Source organism: Pan paniscus, chromosome 16 (genome assembly GCF_029289425.2).
Source record: "Pan paniscus chromosome 16, NHGRI_mPanPan1-v2.0_pri, whole genome shotgun sequence".
NCBI lineage: Eukaryota > Metazoa > Chordata > Mammalia > Primates > Hominidae > Pan > Pan paniscus.
This window is the reverse complement of record NC_073265.2, coordinates 65154016-65178442: the sequence shown is the minus strand read 5'-3', so window position 1 is coordinate 65178442 and position 24427 is coordinate 65154016. Positions and strand designations below refer to the sequence as shown.

Below are 24427 nucleotides of genomic sequence, written 5' to 3'. Positions count from 1 at the left end.
TATTAGAACTGAATGAAGTCTCTGAGGGATGTAGGAGGCAAAGAGTGATCTGGAACGTGAGACCTTGTCTTGATATCACTGCACTAGGGTATCCTAAGTACCTTTAGGACTCTGGGCTCTGGATGCTATGTGGCAACAGAAAATTGAAAAGTGAAGTGAAAGGATGCCAAAGAAAACTTTGAAACACTTTACCCTTTGGCTTGGAGATACCCTAGATTACGCCTGACATTCATACTGAGTGTATTCTTCCTTATACTTTCTGCTGGTTTGCTGTATTTGATTATACAGGTTGAGTATCCTTTATCCTAAATGCTTGAGATCAGAAGTAGTTCAGATTTTAGACTTTTGGATTAGGGATATTCAACTTGTATGAACTAACATCAGTAAAAAAAAAAAAAATCCCCAAAGAAAAAAATGTATTCATTTTGAATTTACCCAGTATTTTTAAACCCACCCACATTATTTCTGCTTTCACTAATCTCTATTTTTGTTTTCCCTATCTCTGGAGTCCAGACATTTTGGAAAAGGTGAAAGTTTCTTGTGTGCTTTGTAAAATTCCTTGACATGCTTTCTTTTCCATTTATTTTTGTTCTGAAATGAACTTTTATACTACTGAACATGGTTCTTGTTCAATTCTAGTTTGTAGACCTTTTTAAGCCAAATTCTTTCTCATATATGTATTTTGAACATGCTAAAAGCTTATCAGGTGAAAAATAGTAAAAACAGTCAATAAAAGTTAGGTAATATTTAGATACTGCATATATAGCCACAAACGTCTTTCAAGAAAAAATGATAAATTAGTTGACTTACCAATAAAATAATTCTGAAAGTCTCCCATGTGGCGGCTGTAGGATACAAAAGCTAACAAAGAAGGTTCAGTTATCATTTGCAGTACAATTTCAGATGAACTCTTTGTAATTTGTCTTGTTTTAATAAGAATTAATTAAATTGATTGAGAATGGGCATATATAGGAGGCAAGAAATTTATGTAATGAAAGCATAATTTAGTAAATTTACTTAGACATATAAAAACTAAACATTAAAATACAGTATATTCAGTTTGATTGACTTCTTATTCAAGTTAAGCTCTTAATATAATATCCAGAAAATAAAATGTATCATAGTTGGGTGAACAATGAATGATCATTGTTTACAACATTTTTTGGGGCCAGCATTTTACTGGTCTTATGCAGTTCAGTTATGATTAAAGCTGGAAATGTAACCTTTTCAATAAAATGTAAACTTTTATAACAGATTTTATTTTTAGCTATTTTGACCTTAACAAATAATAATTAAAGGGGGCACCAAGATAAAATTATCTTGTTTGTGTGTTTCTCTTCAAAACCCATGTGTTCAAATAAATGTTTATTAAAACAGCCCAACTACAGAAAAAGAGAGGTCAAAATCCACCCAATTTGGAGATAAGAATAGTATAAAGAGTTTTGCTGATATAACCACAGGCAAATGCTATTAGCTGTCTAACTATACACTATACACAAAAATGGATTAAAGACTTAAATATAAAACCTGAAACTATGAAACTATTAGAAGAATGCATAGGGGGAAATGCTTTAGGACACTGATCTGGGCAAAGATTTTTTTTTAGTAAGACCTCAAAAGCACAGGTAACAAAAGCAAACATAGATAAATGGGATTACATCAGGCTAGAAAGCTTCTGCTCAGCAAAGGAACAGCCAACAGAGTGAAGAGACAACCTACAGAATGGGACAAAATGTTTGCAAGCTATCCATCTGACAAGGGATTAGTAATGAGAATGTATAAGGAACTCCAACAATTCTGCAGGAAAAAAAAGCCCAAATAATCTGATGAAAAAAGTGGAGATATAGCTTTGTGCAGTGGCAGTATTGTAGCCAATAAGGTTTATCTGAGGCACAATTATTGCTAATTTAAAAAAATGGACATGTAATCTGAATAGACATTTCTTAAAAGAAGGCATATAAATGGCCAACAGATGAAAAAAATGTTCAACATCGCTAACCATGGGGGAAATGTAAATCAAAACTACAATGAGATATCATCTCACCCCAGTTAACACAGCTATTATCAGAAAGACAAAAATAATAGATGCTGGTGAGAATATAGAGAAAGGGGAATGGTAGTACACTATTGGGAATGAAACTAGTACAGCCACTATGGAAAACAGTATGGAGGTTCCTCTAAAACCTGAAAATAGATCCACCATATAATCCAGCAATCCTGCTGCTGGGTATATGTCTCAAAAAATAAAAGGTATATTAAAGGGATGTCTGTACTCCCATGTTTATTGCAGCACTATTCACAATAGCCAAGATACATAATTAACCTAAGTGTCCATCAACAGGTGAATGGATAAAGAAAATGTAGGTATAGACACAATAGAATATTATTCAGCCATAAAAAAAATGAAGTCCTGTCATGTGCAGCAACATCAATGGAGCCGTAGGTCATTATGTTAAGGGAAATAATCTAGGCATGAGAAGACAAATACTGCATGCTCTCACTAATATGTGAAAGCCAAAAAATATTGATCTCAGGGAGGTAGAGAGTTGAATATGGTTACCAGAGGCTGGGAAGGGTACTGGGTGGATGTGGGGAAAACGAAGAGAGGTTAGTGAATGGGTACAAAAATACTGCTAGATTTATTGTATATTTCAAAATAGCTAGAAGAGGCTGGGCACGGTAGCTCATGCCTGTAATCCCAGCACTTTGGGAGGCTGAGGTGGGCAGATCACTTGAGGTCAGGAGTTGGAGACCAGCCTGGCCAACATGGTTAAATCCCATCTCTACTAAAAATACAAAAATTAGCTGGGCATGGTGGCAGGCACCTGTGATCCCAGCTACTTGGGAGGCTGAGGCAGGAGAATCACTTGAACCTGGGAGGCAGAGGTTGTAGTGAGCCGAGATCACACCACTGCACTCCAGCCTGGGCAACAGAGTGAGACTCCATTTAAAAAAAAAAAAAAAAAAAAAGCTAGAAGAGAAGATTGGGAATGTTCCCAAAAGAAAGAAGTGATAAGATGGCCAAACAGGAACAGCTCTGGTCTGCAGCTCCCAGCGAGACCAACGCAGAAGGCAGGTGATTTCTGCATTTCCAACTGAAGTACCTGGCTTATCTCACTGGGACTGGTTAGACAGTCGATGCAGCCCACAGAGGGTGAGCCGAAGCAGGGTGGGGTGTCACCTCACCCGGGAAGCACAAGGGTTGGGGGAATTCCCTCCCCTAGCCAAGGGAAGTGCCAAGGGACTGTGAGGAATGGTGCATTCTGGCCCAGATGCTATGCTTTTCCCACGGTCTTTGCAACCCGCATACCAGGAGATTCCCTCGGGTGCCTACACCACCAGGGCCCTGGATTTCAAGCACAAAACTGGGTGGTCATTTTGGCAGACACAGAGCTAGCTGCAGGAGTTTTTCATACCCCAGTGGCGCCTGGAACACCAGTGAGACAGAACCGTTCACTCCCCTGGAAAGGGGGCTGAAGCCAGGGAGCCAAGTGGTCTAGCTCAGTGGATCCCACCCCCATGGAGGCCAGCAAGCTAAAATCCACTGGCTTGAAATTCTCGCTGCCAGCACAGCAGTCTGAAGTCGACCTGGGATGCTCGGTCTTGGTTGGGGGAGGGGCATCTGGAGGCTTGAGTGGGCAGTTTTCCCCTCATAGTGTAAACAAAACTGCTGGGAAGTTTGGACAGGGCAGAGCCCACCACAGTGCCACAAAGCGGCGGTACCCAGACTGCCTCTCTAGATTCCTCCTCTCTGGGCAGGGCATCTCTGAAAGAAAGGCAGCAGCCCCAGTCAGGGACTTACAGATAAAACTCCTATCTGCCTGGGACAGAGCACCTGCGGGAAGGGCGGCTGTGGGCACAGCTTCAACAGACTTAAACATTCCTGCCTGGTGGCTCTGAAGAGAGCAGCAGATCTCCCAGCACAGCACTCGAGCTCTGCTAAGGGACAGACTGCCGCCTCAAGTGGGTCCCTGACCCCCATGCCTCCTGACTGGGAGACACCTCCCAGCAGGGGTCAACAGACATGTCATACAGGAGACCTCTGGCTGGCATCTGGCGGGTACCCCTCTAGGATGAAGCTTCCAGAGGAAGGAACAGGCAGCAATCTTTGCTGTTCTGCAGCCTTCGCTGGTGATACCAGGCAAACAGGGTCTGGAGTGGACCTCCAGCAAACTCCAGCAGACCTGCAGCAGAGGAGCCTGACTGTTAGAAGGAAAACTAACAGAAAGGAATAGCATCAACAAAAAGGGTGTCCACAAAAAAACCCCAGCCGAAGGTCAACAGCATCAAAGACCAAAGGTAGATAAATCCACGAAGATGAGGAAAAACCAGTGCAAAAAGGCTGAAAATTCCAAAAGCCAGAATGCCTCTTCTCCTCCAAAGGATCACAACTCCCCGCCAGCAAGGGAACAAAACTGGATGGAGAATGAGTTTGACAAATTGACAGAAGTAGGCTTCAGAAGGTGGGTAATAACAAACTCCTTCAAGCTAAACGAGCATGTTCTAACCCAATACAAGGAAGCTAAGAACCTTGAAAAAAGGTTAGAGGAATTGCTAACTGGAAGAGCCAGTGTAGAGAAGAACATAAGTGACCTGATGGAGCTGAAAAACATAGCACAAGAATTTCGTAAAGCATACACGGGTATCAATAGACAAATCGATCAAGTGGAAGAAAGGATATCAGATGTTGAAGATCAATTGATGAAATAAAGCATGAAGACAAGATTAGAGAAAAAAATGAAAAGGAACGAAATATGGGAGTATGTGAAAAGACCAAACCTATGTTTGATTGGTGTATCTGAAAGTGACAGGGAGAATGGAACCAAGTTGGAAAACACTCTTCAGGATATTATCCAGGAGAATTTCCCCAACCTAGCAAGACAGGCCAACATTCAAATTCAGGAAATACAGAGAACACCACAAGATACTCCTCAAGAAGAGCAACCCCAAGACACATAATTGTCAGATTCACCAAGGTTGAAATGAAGGAAAGAATGTCAAGGGCAGCCAGAGAGAAAGGTCGGGTTACCTACCCACAAAGGGAAGCTCATCAGACTAACAACAGATCTCTCTGCAGAAACCCTACAAGCCAGAAGAGAGTGGGGGCCAATATCCAACACTCTTAAAGAAAAGAATTTTCAACCCAGAATTTCATATCTAGCCAAACTAAGCTTCATAAGCAAAGGAGAAATAAAATCCTTTACAGACAAGCAAATGCTGAGAGACTTTGTTACCACCAGGCCTGCCTTACAAGAGCTCCTGAAGGAAGCACTAAACATGGAAAGGAAAAACCAGTACCAGCCACTGCAAAAACATGCCAGATTGTAAAGACCATTGACACTATGAAGAAACTGCATCAACTAACAGGCAAAATAACCAGCTAATATCATAATGACAGGATCAAATCCACACATAACAATATTAACCTTAAATGTAAATGGGCTAAATGCCCCAATTAAAAGACACAGACTGGTAAATTGGATAGAGTCAAGACTCACTGGTGTGCTCTATTCAGGAGACCCATCTCACATGCAAAGACACATATAGGCTCAAAATAAAGGGATGGAGGAATATTTACCAAGCAAATGGAAAGAAAAAAAGATAGGGGTTACAATCTTAGTCTCTGATAAAACAGCCTTTAAACCAACAAAGATCAAAAGAGGCAAAGAAGGGTATACATAATGGTAAAGGGATCAATGCAGCAAGAAGAGCTAACTATCCTAAATATGTATGCACCCAATAAAAGAGCACTCAGATTCATAAAGCAAGTTCTTAGAGGCATACAAAAAGACTTAGACTCCCACACAATAATAGTGGGAGACTTTAACACCCCACTGTCAATATTAGATCAACGAGACAGAAAATTAACAAGGATATTCAGAACTTGAACTAAGCTCTGGACCAAGCAGACCTAATAGACGTCTACAGAACTCTTCATCCCAAATCAAAAGAATATACATTCTTCTCAGCACCACATCGCACTTATTCTAAAATTGACTACATAATTGGAAGTAAAACACTGCTCAGCAAATGCAAAAGAATGAAAATCATAACAAACAGTCTCTCAGACCACAGTGCAACCAAATTAGAACTCAGGATTAAGAAACTCACTCAAAGCCACACAACTACATGGAAACTGAACAATCTAATCCTGAATGACTACTGGGTAGATAACAAAATTAAGGCAGAAATAAAGAAGTTATTTGAAACCAATGAGAACAAAGACACAACATACCAGAATCTCTGAGACACAGCAAAAGCAGTGTTTAGAGGGCAATTTATAGCGCTAAATCACACAGGAGAAAGCAGGAAAGATCAACACCCTAACATCACAATTAAAAGAACGAGGAAGCAAGAACAAACACATTCAAAAGCTAGCAGAAGACAAGAAATAACTAAGATCAGAGCAGAACAGAAAGAGATAGAGACACGAAAAATCCTTCAAAAACTCCATGAATCCAGGAGCTGGTTTTTTGAAAAGATTAACAAAATAGATAGACTGCTAGCCAGACTAATAAAGAAAAAAAGAGAGAAGAATCAAATAGACACAATAAAAATGATAAAGGGGATATCACCACTGATCCCACAGAAATACAAACTAACATCAGAGAATACTATAAACACCTCTACACAAATGAACTAGAACATCTAGAAGAAATGGATAAATTCCTGAACACATACCCCCTCCCAACACTAAACCAGGAAGAAGTCGAATCCCTGAATAGACCAATAACAAGTTCTGAAATTGCGGCAGTAATTAATAGCCTACCCACCAAAAAAAGCCCAGGACCAGATGAATTCACAGCCGAATTCTACCAGAGGTACCAAGAGGACCTGATACCGTTCCTTCTGAAATTATTTCAAGCAATAGAAAAAGAGGGACTCCTCCCTAACTCATTTTATGAGGCCAGCATCATCTTGATACCAAAACCTGGCAGAGACACAATAAAAAAAGAAAATTTCAGGCCAGTATCCCTGATGAACATCGATATGAAAATCTTCAATAAAATACTAGCAAACTGAATCCAGCAGCACATCAAAAAGCTTATCCACCACGATCAAGTCAGCTTCATCCCTGGGATGCAAGGCTGGTTTAACATATGCAAATCAATACCCGTAATCCATCACATAAACAGAACCAATGACAAAAACCACATGATTCTCTCAACAGATGCAGAAAAGGCCTTCAATAAAATTCAACACCCCTTCATGCTAAAAACTTTCAATGAGCTAGGTATTGATGGAATGTATCTCAAAATAGTAAGAGCTATTTATGACAAACCCACAGCCAATATCATACTGGATGGGCAAAAGCTGGAAGCATTCCCTTTGAAAACCAGCACAACACAAGGATGCCCTCTCTCACTACTCCTATTCAACATAGTATTGGAAGTTCTGGCCAGGGCAATCAGGCAAGAGAAAGAAATAAAGGGTATTCAAATAGGAAGAGAGGAAGTCAAATTGTCTCTGGGTTTGCAGATGACATGATTGTATATTTAGAAAACCCTCAGCCCCAAATCTCCTTAAGCTGAAAAACAACTTCAGCAACGTCTCAGGATACAAAATCAGTGTGCAAAAATCACAAGTATTCCTATACACCAATAACAGACAAACAGAGAGCCAAATCATGAGTGAATTCCCATTCACAATTGCTACTAAGAGAATAAAATACCTAGGAATACAACTTACAAGGGATGTGAAGGACCTCTTCAAGGAGTACTACAAACCACTGCTCAAGGAAATAAGAGAGGACACAAACAAATGGAAGAACATTCCATGCTCATGGATAGGAAGAATCAATATCTTGAAAATGGCCACACTGTCCAAAGTAATTTAGAGATTCAATGCTATCCCTGTCAAGCTACCATTGACTTTCTTCACAGAATTAGAAAAACCTACTTTAAATTTCATACGGAACCAAAAAAGAGCCTGTATAGCCAAGACAGTCCTGGACAAGAAGAACAAAGCTGAAGGCATCACCCTACCTGACTTCAAACTATACTATAAGGCTACAGTAACCAAAACAGCATGGTACTGGTACCAAAACAGATATATAGACCAATGGAACAGAACAGAGGCCTCAGAAATTATGCCACACCTCTACAACCATCTGATCTTTGGCAAACCTGACAAAAAATAAGCAAGGGGGAAAGGATTCTCCACTTCATAAATGATGTTGGGAAAACTGGATAGCCATAAGCAGAAAACTGAAACTGGACCCCTTCCTTACACCTTATACAAAAATTAACTCAAGATGAATTAAAGACTTAAACGTTAAGACCTAAAACCATAAAAACCCTAGAAGAAAACCTAGGCAATACCATTCGGGATGTAAGCATGGGCAAAGACTTCGTGACTAAAACACCAAAAGCAATGGCAACAAAAGCCAAAATTGACAAATGGGATCTAATTAAACTAAAGAGCTTCTGCACAGCAAAAGAAACTATCATCAGAGTGAACAGGCAACCTACAGAATGTGAGAAAATTTTTGCAATCTATCCATCTGACAAAGGGCTAATATCCAGAATCCATAAGGAACTTAAACAAATTTACAAGAAAAAAACCAACAACCCCATCAAAAAGTGGGCAAAGAATATGAACAGACATTTCTCAAAATAAGACATTTATGTGGCCAACAAACATATGAAAAAAGGCTCATCATCACTGGTCATTAGAGAAATGCAAATCAAAACCACAATGAGATACCATCTCATGCCATTTAGAATGATAATCATTAAAAAGTCAGGAAACAACAGATGCTGGAGAAGATATGGAGAAATAGGAATGCTTTTACACTATTTGTGGGAATATAAATTAGTTCAACCATTGTGGAAGACAGCGTGGGGATTCCTCAAGAATCTAGAACTAGAAATGCCATTTGACCCAGCAATCCCATTACTGGGTATATAGCCAAAGGATTATAAATCATTCTACTATAAAGGCACGTGCACACGTATGTTTATTGTGGCACTATTCACAATTTTACTCTTATTATGAACTTAGATTTTTTTAAAATGTTTCTTAGTTTTGGTGAGAAGAATTTGAGTTTAGCACATTTAAAGCACTAGAAGTCCAATTTCCTTTTTCTGGGAATTTTAAGAATATTCAAATTACATAAGAACTTACTTATCTCTGTAAGTCAATAAGAACAGAGCTCCTTGAATTTAAGAGACATTATACTGTAATAATATCCTCTATAGATAGGATATTATATCTCACATAATGAGAGGGAAAGGCCTTTCTGAATTTTGGACACATAGAGACAGAGCTTACAGCTTCATGTCTACAAGTTTGGCACAAGTCAAGAGTAAACACAGAAACACAAAATCTCTCTGGTCCAAAATCAAAGAGGTGTTCTCCTTCCCAGTGGGCATAACATGTTTAATTGATTTGAGCTTAAAGAAAATAGACAAATTTTTTTTTAAGTATAACCAGATTCTCTGTCATCTCACCCAATAGGGATAGATCTATATCACCTTCTACAGAGATCATGAGATGGTCAAACTGTAAAACCAAAACCCTTATTGTTTTTACAGTTAATGAGGAACTGATTAATGAGGGAACCAATAGATGTCACAACTGGCTTAAAGGAGAATTCAAACCACACACATATGTACAGGTAATCAAACATGTTGAAATGAATTTACAAATAGGTATGAAACTAGTCGGTATCCACAGGGCAATCTGTTGTATTATACTGGACAAAATTCATTTGCATTAGCATAAGTTTTCTACAATTTACAGAATTGTAAAATAGCTCGAAGACAATGAAAATCACAGGTACTTATAGAATCAGATAACCCAGAAAGGTGCATTTGACAGGACACCTGGTCATCTTTTTCTGTTGTCTGCTTCAGTCTTTCTCTAGAGAACAATCCAGGAAGCAATCCTTGACTTCTTGGCCCACTTAGACACAAGGTCAGCCAGGCCCTAATCTTTCAACATTTCAGCTGGAACTTACAAGATTCTTTGAGCAAGCATGGGGGCAAGGAGTTTGTCTTCACCTATCCCTGCATCCTTAGCTAGGTGAGGCCTTTTCTTGCTGTCTCACTTTCCTCCATGCATCTTGTGACCCATCCAGAGGATCACTTCAGAGCCAAACATTGCACAGTGTGGAGGTGGGACTCTGATGGGAGGAGGTTTAACTTGGCAAAGAATTACCATTGGAATAATTATCGAGAGTGACCTGGTAAGGTCTGGTTTCACCAGGGCCCTCCCTGAGGGTCATTCCCAACCAGTACCTGCCCATAGAGCCACAGGCTCAGACCTGGGACGGTCCCTGCTGCCTAGGCCAAGGCCCAGCTCTGTCCCCTGTCCACAATAGTAGCACCCCCAGTCTTCGATAGGTGGAATTATCATTTGTCAGGTGATAAAACAAAGACTGAAATCTATTTACGAGAAGCAGTTTAGGAGTACAAACATAGAATATATGAAAAGCTAGTTATATGAAAGTAAAATGATAAAGGTTGAGTTTCACTTATAATTTGAAAACCAACATTTATTGTGCTTCTTCATTGGACGTGTTGTCTCAGTTGTATTTTGGTCTCTCAGCAATTTTGCTGGACCTTGCTATGTGTTTTACTAAACTCAGTTTTCAAAAGGAGTTGTCAGGATTTTATGAATTGTTTGATTAACCCCAGAAATTTTTAAGGCTTTCTTAAGATCAAATGGTTAAGATAGACTGGCTCTTGGCACTCTTATTAGATAAGAGTTCTGCCTTTTCATCTGTAAATTTAGTAGAAGGTTGTAGTTCAAAGAAAAAAGTTCAGAATGCCTCTGCGATATTAATTAAAACAAAATCCTCTTTACTTTGACTTTTGGCACATACCATATGCTTTTAAACAACAAGAATTAGATTGATCTTTAGAAACACCTTAAGAATGGAAATAGCAGCCTTGAAGCTTATAATAAAAGAACAGTTTAAAATGCATAAAACAACTCCTCTGTTTAGCTATGCATTTTGTTAACACTCTTTATTTTAGTAACCTTACTTCTGAAAAAGATTCTTCATTAGTGTTCTCAGCAGTAACAACTGATACATCTTTCTTGACCTCACCATGCTTAGAACGAAACTTAAAAAGAGTATAAATTTTATTTAACCTTCACATTTTGCCAGATCACTGTTCTTACAATAAGCACACATGGCAGGATATGGTGATGAAACTATGGGAACATACCTGCTCTCTTAGGTCTACTTCTCTTTACCTGAGTTTGTCTTACTGATTTGTGTCACCTATCCAAGAGTAGAAACTACCTTTCAGAACTAATTCAGGTTTACTGTTCAAAGAAGCTGAAGGCTAATGAAAGGCAACGTATACTCTAAAGATTTTTCATTTTCTTCTTATTGCTGCATACTGAAGTTATACCAAATTATGCATTTGCTTCCAAATTTTGGTTATCCTTTTGATTACTGTCTTTATCATCCATTATTTTCTTTGGAAGGCAGTGGGCAAACACTCCATTATGTCATCAGTAAGAGTTCATTTTCTACGTAGGAATACCACGCAGAGTAACAACTGTGACTTTTGCCCAGCTCTAATACTTAACTTCTTTTGTCAGGAAGTGAACTGATGCTGGCTTCTCTTTGTCTTATTCCAAGTTGGGGCATGAGATTTTCCCTGCATTAGAAGGTTGTTGAGACCTGAAGCCTGGGAAGGTAAGATGCCAGCATGAATACTGTCTGTTGAGAACTGTGGTTTAATTGAGTGTCTGGTGATTTAAGAGTGTAAGTCTTTCCAGCTGTTCCTGGTTTATGGTCTTGAACCCTTGAAGTTTTACCAAAACATGGACAGTGAAACACTTCTACAATGGAAAGGCCCATTAACATATTATTTATAATATTTAAACATAATTGTATATTTATTGAAATGGTTACTTAAAGGAAAAATTGACACACAGCAATTTCTATGTATAGATACTTTGTATATACAAGTCTATATGTATCATAAAATGATAAACTAAGAAAAACATATATGTACTTTTTGTTTGTAGTTTTACTTTTTCTTCTGATTTTTTAATAGACTTTTATTTACTTATTTTTGTTTGCTTTGAGACAGGGGTCTTGCTATGTTGCCCAGGCTGGTCTCAAACTCCTGGCCTCAAGCCATCTACCCACCTCAACCTCCCAAGTAACTGAGATTACGCGCTCAGCTGCATGCCACTGCACCCAGCACTAGACTTTTTTTTTTTTTTTTTTTTTTAGATGGAGTTTCGCTCTATCGCCAAGGCTGGAGTGCAGTGGCACAGTCTTGGCTCACTGCAACCTCTGCCTCCTGGGTTCAAATGATCTCCTGCCTCAGCCTCCTGAGTAGCTGGAATTACAGGCACCCACCACCATGCCCAGCTAATTTTTGTATTTTTAGTGGAGACGGGGTTTCACCATGTTGGCCAGGATGGTCTCGAACTCCTGACCTGACGTGATCCGCCCACCTCAGCCTCCCAAAGTGCTGGGATTACAGGCGTGAGCCACCGCACCCAGCCTTAGACTTTATTTTTTAGATCAGTTTTAGATTTCCTCCCTGATCGTTTTTTGAGGCCAGCAAAGTAAGGAGAGTAAAGACTCGATTTTGTTAATATGGAGAAAGAAGACAACATTAAGAAAATCAACAAATTATAAAGTTTTGTCTCAGTACTCTCATGACCCAACCAGCATTCTATGGGTGTTTTTCCCAAAAAGTCTCCATTGGAAAAGACTAGCGAATGCACACACTCAGTAATAAGGGTCATGTTTTTACACTACTGTTGCTTACTCTCACCATTTGTTCGACATGCTTCTTCATTCACTGTGCCTTAGCTAGTTTTAGTAAATAAAATGTTTCAAATTTTCAGTGACTTACTTAAGCTAAGAAATTATAGTCCTTCACAATGAAATTATAAACAATATCCTTCCTAGTGACAAATATGGATTATTCTCTATGAAGACTTATTTATACATAACATGTAGTTCATTTAGATACAACTTGTAGTTCATTTCAGCATATAAGTTATCTGGGTAGCAGTCAATCTTAAAAGAATCAGATTTTGCGGCCAGGCACGTTGGCTCACACCTGTAATCCCAGCACTTTGGGACGCCGAGGTGGGCAGATCACTTGAGGTCAGGAGTTCGAGACCCACCTGGCCAACATGGTGAAACCCTGTCTCTACTAAAAATACAAAAATTAGCTGGGTGTGGTGGTGCACACCTGTGGTCCCAGCTACTCAGGAGGCTGAAGCAGGAGAATCTCTTGAACTCAGAAGGCAGAGGTTGCAGTGAGCTGAGATCACACCATTCCACTCCAGCCTGAGCAACAAAAGCAAGACTCCATCTCAAAAAAAAAAAAAAAAAAAAAAATCTAAGATTTTGCTTCATAACTGGACTTAAATTTACTAATACATTTGATGTACTAATAATTATCAGTTTTTAATGGTGCTAATGTCATATAAATGTGACGTTAAACAACAAAAATTTTGTGAGATTGAATGTTAGCTAAATATCTCTACATATTATTAAGAATCTAATAAAGGCTTTAATGAAGTTACATTTATAGCACTAGCTAATAAAAGATGCAAAGGTCACAAGCTAGTCTTCTCTCACTGTTTCTTGGCCTATAAAAATCTAGTAGGGGTTTCATAGGATTTTGGCAACATTTGTGTGTTGTTATATGGCTGTAGACTTTTTTTTTTTTTTTTTTTTTTTTTGAGACGGAGTCTTGCTCTGTTGCCAGGCTGGAGTGCAGCGGCGCGATCTCAGCTCACTGCAACTTCCACCTCCCAGATTCAAGCAATTCCCTGCCTCAGCCTCCCGGGTAGCTGGGATTACAGGCGCCTACCACCACCCTGGCTAATTTTTGTATTTTTAGTAGAGATGGGGTTTCACCATCTTGGCCAGGCTGGTCTTGAACTCCTGACCTTGTGATCCACCCACCTTGGCCTCCCACATTGCTGGAATTACAGGTGTGAGCCACCGCGCCCAGCTGACTTATTAAAGGGATCCAAGCCCATGTTGTTTTCTTGAACATTTCTAATAGTTTCATTTTTGATTTGTTTTTTCCATTTTTCATGAGTTGCAAATTGAACTTTGATTGACACAGAGTATCAGGTGGAAGCCAGATTTGACGTATGCCAGTATTAGACTTTCTCTTTCCAGGATAGACCAGCCCAAGTGAAGTGGCACTGACATTGCATCTCCCTTTGGTTAGCGAAGTCTTTTATAATATTGTAAACATGGGTTTTTTTTCTGAGAAATAATGATAGCACATTTATTGATCACCATGCTCTTAACCTTTTCTAGTTATAATTTTTCTTAGTTATTTTATTCCTTGTAAACACACTTGTATAGTGTGTTTCAGTGTTCAAAGCACTCTAGACATTCTTACTTGATTCTGACAATAGCCCTATGTAGTTAAAGCACGTGATGTTATTTTGATTTCACAGTCTTAAGTGACTTGCCCAAGATCACATAGCCAACAAGCATGGAAATAGGGTGAAGAAACCAGTATTTTCCAGTTCACAGTCCAATAATGTTTCTTGAAGCTAAATGGTGCTCTGTTTGTTTACATGACTAAAAACTGAGTTATTTTATTGATGTGAAAGGTCTCCTATGTTGTAACAACTTCCTTGAATGCAACAGAATCGAATGAATGTATTTCATGTCAATGTACTAAACGTAGCTTCTGTGTTTGGGAGCAGATAATTGGTGGTATTCAGCCAGAAAACCAATTTGTATAACTTAGATTCTGAATTTCGGAATTTCTCACCTAGTGGAGTATTTGTACCTGTTCCAGCATCCATCTTCAATTCCAGGAAAACATGGGTGATCCCTTATTGCTTGGTATTCACCTCATTAGGTGGCACAACTGTTTGCTAAAACAGTTTGTGCAGAAGTAAGGTCCAGAAGTAATTTAGCAAGAGAGTTACTTACATAAAGACTGAGAGCTACGTAGTTCTGGGTAAATGCTGGTGCAACATGACCTCTTTGTGTTTTGTATAAATGCTGTGCTAGTACTACCAGTTGTCTATATCCACTTAATCCACCCTTACTTTTGAAGGAGTCGATTAATTCTGTTTGCCTGAAATTTGATAATTGTATCATCAATGAAGTCATAACATTTTCATAAATGAGCTAGAGCTTTAAAAGTAGAATCCTTGTACACAGTCATTGGTAGGCAGTGTTTACTTTTTTGTTTGGTAAATATCTGAAATTTTAAAATTCATTTTTAGGTTAGCCAGTCCTACTTCCTGGATAGTAATGTAATATTTAAATTTGTCTTTGCCTTTCCCTAGGTTCTGTTTTGACCTAACAATGATAAGATTGTTTATCCTTTGAATTTGCTTAAAATTACCATCAGGTTTCTACTTTCCCACAAGAGCATGTGATTGCTTTATCCCAGCTGTAAGATAATAGAACAACCTAGTGTTGCTTGGTTTACTTTGTATGCCTTTTTCTATTTGCATAAACCCTGATCTGATTACAAACTTGTATTTACACCATTCCCTTGACTCCTTCCAACTCAAAGTATTTATTGTCCAGTTAAAACATTTATGGTCATATAAGCTGGCTTATCTTTCCTTCTTTGATTTTTTTTTTTTTTTTTTTTTTTTGAGTCAGAGTCTCACCCTGTCGCCCAGGCTGGAGTGCAGTGGCCCGATCTCGGCTCACTGCAAGCTCCGCCTCCCGGGTTCACGCCATTCTCCTGCCTCAGCCTGCAAGTAGCTGGGACTGCAGGCGCCCGCCACCATGCCCAGCTAATTTTTTTTGTATTTTTAGTAAAGACAGGGTTTCACCATGTTAGCCAGGATGGTCTCGATCTCCTGACCTCATGATCCACCCGCCTCGGCCTCCCAAACTGCTGGGATTACAGGCAGGAGGCACTGCGTCGGGCCTCTTTTTTTCTTTTTTTTATTTGGAATAGCCTCTCACTCTGTTGCTCTAGCTGGAGTGCAGTGGTGCAATCAGGGCTCACTATAGCCTTGACCTGGGCTCAAGTGATTCTCCCACCTCAGCCTCCTGAGTAGTTGTGACTACAGGCGTGGGCCACCAGCCAGCTAATTTTTGTTATTTTTTGTAGAGACGGATTCTCTACCATGTTGCCCAGGCTGGTCTCAAACTCCTGGGCTCAAGCCATCCTCCTGCCTCAGCCTCGCAAAGTGCTGGGATTACAGGCATGAGCCACTGTGCCCGGCCTGAATTTCAATCTTACTTAAACTCAAACAGCCTTAAGAAATCTGAGTAATGAGTTTATAGCTTTTAAAAGAGATCTTCCTTATCAAAAATAATTATACTGTCTCGTTTCAGGATTACTTATCAATGGTTCTGGTTATTTTTTCTAGAATGGAAACTGAACCCTATCTTTAACATTATTTAAAAACTTGAGAGTTATTTTAAAAGTATGACAGGAATTGCTCTCACAGCTAAAATTTTTCCTTAAAAAACCTTTAGCAGTCACAAATAATTGTTACCTACTTAATTCTATTTTAAAAAATAGGAATGATAGAAGGGTTTTATTTTATTTTTGTTATTTTAAAGATACTTTTGAAAACTGTTTAGCACCCAGTTCTTTTACTGTGTGGAATGCTGCCCCTTTCCTTCTGTGTTTATTTTGTAATGGCACATGGATAGATTGTGATGGTGGTCTCTATGTCAACTTTCTGTTGGTGCGTGTGTGTGTGTTTATGTGTGTTTATTCCATTTCCCTTTTGGGAAGCAGGAATTGGAGCTGGAAGAGAAAGAAACAAATTATTTTCATCTAATCTTTTTTCTCCTCAGCTTATTTAACTGACTTAAACTATGGAAAAATTGGTAATTTATATTTAAAATTTATAAATTGTGTTTCCCACCATATATATTTTTTATTGATATATATGTATATATATTTTTTGAGACAGGGTCTTGCTCTGTCACCTAGGCTGGACTGCAGTGGCACGATCATAGCTCACTGCAACCTCAAAGTCCTAGGCTTAACCGATCTTCCCACCTCAGCCTCCAGAGTAGCTGGGACTATGGGTACAACCATGCTTGGCTAATTTTTTTTTTTTTTTTTTTTTTTTGAGATGGAGTCTTGCTCTGTTGCCAGGCTGGATGTGCAGTGGCACGATCTCGGCTCACTGCAACCTCCGCCTCCCAGGTTCAAGCAATTCTCTTGCCTCAGCCTCCTGAGTAGCTGTGACTACAGGCGTGCACCACCACACCCAGATAATTTTTGTATTTTTAGTAGAGATGGGGTTTCACCATGTTGGCCAGGATGGTCTCAATCTCTTGACCTCGTGATCTGCCCGCCTCGGCCTCCCAAAGTGCTGGGATTACAAGCATGAGCCACCATGCCCGGCCTAATTTTTTAATTTTTTGTAAAGACAAGGTCTCGCTATATTGCCCAGATAGATCTTGAACTCCTGGCCCCAAGTGATCCTCTCTCCTCAGCCTCCCAAAGTGCTGGGAGTAGAGGCGTGAGTCACTGTGCCTGGCCCTCCAAAATATTTTTACTTTCATTTAAGTTTGCTACTGATATCCTATCCTTACTTTCCCTATGTCCCCTTAATCTTATCTTTATGGTAGTTGAGGAGAATCTAGACTGCCGCTTTGCTTAACTGATACCGCCCCAGGAAGCTATCACCAATCACATCACTGCCTCACATTGAGTAGGACTTGAAGTTCATGAAACATATTTAATATGCTCATCTAACTCAGATTGATCCTTTGTGCTATATCTTGATGTTCTTTTCTCTTATTTGTTTGTATACTGCTTTATTAGACTATCACATTAGTTATCAAAGCTAGTAGTTAATTCACATGTTGATTTTCTAGGCCTGTATCCTTATTAGTCTAAGGTGGAAGAAACAGAGATAAAATTTCTAAATACCTACCTAAACTGGAAAGGAATAAGGAAGATAATTAATTTAGTAGAATCAACCTTTTTATTCTTGACAAAATCTGGTTAAAACAAACTGGTTTTACACACACATACACTTTTTTACACAGAATTATTGCTGAGTATATTAGTTAATATTAAAGTGTTTTTTATTTTAAATGCTACTATGTTGAAATTGATCTGGTGCCAAACAGTGTCATTCTTGTTAATTTATATCAATCTCTGTGTTTTATAATCCTTTGAACATATTAACAAGGAAAAAGGAATGATTGGTAATACCAAATATTATGGTTCTTTGTTATATAGTTTTAGAGAGCTACAGGTAATTGGCTATAAAATATTTGGTTGGCAGTGGAGAATATTTTTAAAATTCTATAGAAAAAAGTAATAAGGAGTAGAACTACCAGATATTCAAATATATTATAAAGTAACAGTATTGAAGCAGTGTGGCAAAGGCCCCAGATTAGATGTGTAGATCATTGAAGAAGAATAGAAATAAATGCTGTTATTTATATAAATCTGACATATGTTAAAGGAGGCCCTGTTAAACACTGGGCAATGGATTGATTATTTAATAAATGGGGTTGGAATAACCAGTTAGCAGTTTTAAGGAAAAATGCATTTAGATCATTATCTATACCAGATACAACAAAAAGTAAATTTGTGATAAAGTGTGGACATTTATATGATTGAAAATCTAGAAGATAAAAACACTGAATACTCTATAATTTATCTGGAGTTCCTAAGCAGTTGGAAAACTGGAAAAAGAAGATAGTAAAAAAATGTTTTATTATAACAAATTTGCATTTGTTTTATTGTAACTGTAGATCTGTGAGCATTATAGGAAAACCTGTCTACTCCATGTTCACAATCTGAAAATTAGTCTCCTTTTTTCTTCACGTCATCTGGAAACTGTTTTTCTTCCAAACTAGCTAATGAAACACAGAATGCAATTCTTTATCTAAAATTTCATTCTGTAGGTGCGTTGAAAACTATACAGGAGCTCGTTGTGAAGAAGTTTTTCTCCCAGGCTCCAGCATCCAAACTAAAAGTAACCTGTTTGAAGCTTTTGTGGCATTGGCAGTCCTAGTAACACTTATCATTGGAGCCTTCTACTTCCTTTGCAGGTAAGTAAAATAGAAACATGCTTTTGAGAAAAGTAATGCATAAAGTAGTTATTCCACTAAATAATTAATATGCCCTTAGTTCTAGATATTTTTACAGATACTGCATTATGTTTAGTTATCTCTTTAATACAGTTTTTGTTATTAATTTCATTTTTGAAAGGATCTTAATAAGCAGTCTCAATTTGTTCTTTGTTACTGTTGTCAATATTTACCTTGACTTATCTAAACTACTAAGGTAAACCCATACTCACTATAGCAAATATGCCAAAAGCACCTGAATATTTGGGTTAGGTGTATTTAAAGTAAATTTTGTATGTGAAAGAAAAGGAACAACTTATGCAATACTGTACATGTTAGCTTAAGACATATGGTTAATATGCAGGGTCAGCTATTTAGTGCCCACTGTTGTGCTAGGCATAAAGAATACAATAGTGAACAAAATAGACATGTTTCCCAACTTCAAAGATATTTAAATCAATTTGGAGAGACAGACAAAAAGGCAATTAATTTGGGGAAACTGGTAACTCAAAAGAGAGACAAAAGATAAAACGACTTGCATGAAGCAATTATGCACTGAAGATTACTTTCATTCGTTTTGATTTTCAATTGTTTTTGAAATTTTGTAAAAGTAAGTAAATATAGAATTTAGTAAGTCCAGGAGTTATTTGGCATAACTCTCATCATTAATTAATATTTATGAAACTCACACTGTATTCTATCATAGATACTTGTGAAAATGGAGCTGAAGGTAATCATAAAAGAGAGACAAGTGGGCTTGAGAAGTTTGTACACTAAGAAAGGTAACATATAGGTAAAATAGTATCTTGTTAGATCCTGATTTCTTAACTACTTTACATCAAGGAATAATTAAAAATTGGAGGAAATTGGCTTTTTAAAAATATGTGGTGTTAAATAGTTTATTCCAAAACATATCATTTAAGCAATCCAGTAGATTTTATTTCTCATAATTTTAGCATCTGACTACTTCAGATACAAAAATTTAAATACAAGCCCATTGTATCAGATTGCATTTCCGAGGGATGGCCATATGATATCCCTCATTCCCTCATACTCTTCTGTAGTGTGACCTTGACACTCATCCATCAAGAGGTAGAGTTTATTGCTACAGATTCCTTGAATCTAGGCAGGCACCGTGACTGCCTTGATCATAGACTACTTGGGATGCTGCCTCATAGAATCAGCCGCCATGTTGTAAGAAGCCTAAACAGCAGGAAGAACCAGCTCCAGCTGAACTTCCAGCCAACAGCCAGCCTTAACTGCTGGCCATTTTAATGAGCCATCCCAGGCATTCAGCTCATTCGAACCTTTAGTTGACTCCTGACTTAACTGCCAGTTTACTGCAGCTACACAGAGAGCCCAAGCTGTCAACCCACAGAATCATGAGATAAAGTTTTTTTATCCCCCAAGTTTGGGGTGGTATGTTATGCATAAGTAGATAACCAGAACACCCATCTTTGGAATTAGGTTTATGCTTGACTTTAAATGTATCTATGTTTGGAAAGCTGAATAATGATCTATTCTATCCCTCTAAACATTCTGTCAGTCTAATATGCTAAGGGGAAGACCAATACCTACTTCCCTCATTAATCACTCTTGTGCCAGTTTGGAGATATAGTTTCCATCTGTTATTGATTGGATAATGAATTGTGTTTAATTAATGAATTATGTTTAATTCATTATCATTAATAAGTCAGGATAGTCTAGGTTTGGCTACAGTAACTACCAACCCTAATAGTTTAGTGGCTTAATAAACAGAAGATTATTTCTCACTTATTGTAGGTAATTAGTATGGATTGGCAAGCAGGGCTTTACTAATCATAGTCACTTAAGGACTCAAACTGTTGGAGCAACCACCATCTTGAGTGTTGCTGGTTGTCATAACAAAGGGAAAAGAAAGCTCTGGAAGGTCTCACACTTAAATTGAAATGATCTGTCCCAGAAGTGACACACATCACTACTGACATAACTCACTAGCCAGCAGGAGTTTCATGGTCCTCCTCAATTATAAGAGGTGGCTGGACATGGTAGCTCATGTCTGTATTCCCAAGTGAGAGGACTGCTTGAGCCCAGGAGTTTGAGACCAGCCTGGGCAAGATTGCAAGACCCTGTCTCTACAAAATGAAAAATAAAAAAAATTAGCAGGGCATGGTGGTACACATCTGTATTCCCAGCTACTCGGGAAGCAGAAGCAGGAGGATCCCCCAAGCCCAGGAGTTTTGAGATACAGTGAGCTGTGATTATGCCACTGCACTCCAACCTGGGAAAGAGAACAAGACCCCTGTTTCCTATTTTATATGAATAGATTAAATAGATAATATTTATTTATATATTTATATATTTATTTACATATATGTACAATAAGAGACATATAATATATCCAGGTGTCAGGAAATGCAATTTAATCATATGCCCATAAGATAAAGAGCCAGAAATACATATCTAATATAGTGACCAAAGGATTTATAAGAATATCTGCTATTCCACTGGGAATTGTTGAGAGTGATTTGTGTGATATTAAATCCATAGAACTTGGGCCAGGTGCTGTGGCTTATGCCTGTAATCCTGCCAAGGTGGGAGGACTACTTGAGACCAGGAGTTTAAGACCAGCCTGGACAACATAGCAAGACTCCGTCTGTACAAAACAATTTTTTTTTTAATTATCCAGGTGTGGTAATACATGCATGTAGTCCTAGCTGCTTGGGAGGCTGAGATGGGAAGATCGCTTGAGCCCAGGAATGAGAGGCTGCAGTTAAGCCATGACTGCACTACTGCACTCCTGCCTGGGTGAGAGAGCAAGACCCTGTCTCTAAAAAAAATAAATAAATAAACAAATTAATGGAACTTTAATATTGTTGTAGTTGCCCCAAAATGAAATTCCTTTGCCAACCCATTGAGTTTGTGAAGGGCATAGTATATTGTACCCCACAGGTGTTCAATGCCCCAGAGCAGCAAAGTTTCAGAAAGGAGACCTTCTAAGCTATAGCTGTTCTGCAGACTTGTGCCAGAACTTAGAAATATTTCTAGTCTGAAGTACCCTGTAGCAGGCTAAACAATACCTTTTGAGTAGAAAGTATAGGTATAATAGAAGGAAAAGCATATATATATAAGAACAAGAAGTGGTGCTGAATACAAGAGAAAAGAAAGCTCCAATCACAAACATTATGTGGGTCTCCATCCTGAATTCACACTGTCTGAATGTCTGGGGGTAAAAAGCTAAGAATATAAAATAATCTAGGCTGGTAATGTCATCAGGTGGTTGACAGAAACAAATACAAATCAATTCTTGAAGAGCCTACTTTTATCCTTTACCTTGAAAAGCGTCTCACAGTATGAAAAGATTACCAAACATAGAATAAAAGAGGCACAATTTATTAGAACTAGCAGAAACAGTAGGTAGTAGGGTAAGATATTCAGAAATCTGTATTTATTGGAAGAATCAGACACATGATATAAAATAAGTATGTTTAATATGTATCAAAAAATAAGTGAGAGGTGGCCAGGCACGGTGGCTGATGCCTGTAATCCCAGCACTTTGGGAGGCCGAGGCGGGCGGATCATGAGGTCAGGAGATCGAGACCATGCTGGCTAATATGGTGAAACCCCGTCTCTACTAAAAATACAAAAAATTAGCCGGGCATGGTGGCGGGTGCCTGTAGTCCCAGCTACTCGTGAGGCTGAGGCAGGAGAATGGCGTGAACCTGGGAGGTGGAGCTTGCAGTGAGCTGAGATCGCACCACTGCACTCCAGCCTCGGCAACAGAGCGAGACTCTGTCTCAAAAAAAATAAAAAATAGAAAATAAAAATAAGCGAGAGGCTTAGAAATAAGCAAATACGGCAAAGACTAAAACAGATCTCCAATGAATCAAATATAATTTTTAAAAATCCAGTACATATCTTCAATAAATTTTAAAAATTTAGTGTATGTCTTTAAACAGCAGATTAAACACAATAAAATAATTAATGAATTGGAAAATAGATAGGAAAAAATTACCCAGAGGGTAATTCTAAGAGAAAAAGAAATGGAAAATATTGAAGAGAAGTCAAGAAGCATGGTGACCAGAGTGTGTGTGTCTACCTTATGTTTAGTTGGAATTCCAGAAGAAAAGAGAGACTGGGGCAGAGGCAGTATTTGAAAAAGTAAAGGCAGAGACCTTTTCAGAACTGATGAAAGTTACCCGTAGATGTTAGAAGCCCAACAAATCTCAAGCAGGATAAATAAAAATAAATTTACATATGGGTGCAACATAGTGAAATTGTAGAACACCAGTTCTAAAGAGAACATCACAAAAGCAGAAAAGAATGGCAGATTATCATCAAAGATGCAACAATTAAACCAACAGCTGCCTTCTCAGTTGGAAAGAAGCAAAACTAGAAGACAGAGCAGTGATATTTTCAATATGCTGAGAGAAAACAGTTAACCCCAAATTTCTGTGGCAGTGAAAAGATCTCTCAGGAATGAGGGTAAGATGAAGACAACTTTTAATAAGCAAACTTTGAGAGAGTTATCCCTCAGTAAACCTTCTGCCTGAAGGATATATGTCAGGTAAAAGGAAGTTGATCCTATACGGCGTGTGTGAAATGCAAGAAAGAACAGAGAAAGCTATTACTATGTGAATATCAAAACAAATATTGTATAAATTATAACATAGTATTGTCCTATGTATTTTTTTAAAGGAATTAAAACACATGATAGCAAATAAGCTGAAAGGATTGTAATTAAAGTGTACTAAGGTCTTTGTATGGGGGGAGGATAAATATATAAGTTAATTTTGACCTTGATATTTTAAGATGAGTATTAAAATGTCTAGGGTAACACATAATAGAAAATCAAAGTGTATAATTGCCAGATTAGCAGAAGGACAAAAATGGAATTAAAAATAACCAATTAGTTAAAAATAAATAAAAAAGAAAGCTAAAAAACAGGATAAATAGAAAGTGTGACACAAGATCTGGGCTGTCCTGTAGTGACCATGTGAACTTGGAAATGTGCTTTCAAGAATGAAATTGTTTTCTGTAATAGTTTTTGGTCCATTAGTGGTTGAAATTGCTTTAAACTGAGGTCCTTTTGAACTTTAGTAACTAATTAGTGCCATCATTGAAGGAGGTCCAAAATGATACCCCACTAATGCTAAAATCTGGGCTAGAATCAGTAGTGTCTCAGGAATAGGAGCAAGTATGCTTTTAGAAAATACCCATCATTTTGCAATGGTAAAAGTGATTTTGAATTCATTTTCATTAATGTAAGCTAAAACTGCATATAGACATATTGCAAAAAATGAAATCAACTGTACATTCCAAAATCTATCATGATAACATAAATTATAACCTATATTAACTGATCAAATGACTGAAAAACCTGATGTACTGTTACCTCAAAAATGTCCAAAATTACTTTTTAAAATGCCATTACTAGAATAATTGACTAAAGGCACCCCA

General features: G+C 38.1%; 1 protein-coding gene and 1 pseudogene across 6 annotated transcripts in view; both read left to right on the top strand.

The window, feature by feature from the left end:
• The window catches only part of NRG4 (neuregulin 4), a 123504-nt gene that overhangs the window by 78539 nt on the left and 20538 nt on the right, over window positions 1–24427 (top strand). For all 6 annotated transcript variants that reach the window (XM_034939196.3, XM_055098563.2, XM_055098562.2 and 3 more), the window contains exon 7: window positions 18824–18970. In XM_034939196.3, the coding sequence (XP_034795087.1) occupies window positions 18824–18970 (147 nt within the window). The remainder of the gene's footprint in view (window positions 1–18823; window positions 18971–24427) is intronic.
• Window positions 1846–1952, top strand: LOC112437372 (U4 spliceosomal RNA; annotated as a pseudogene).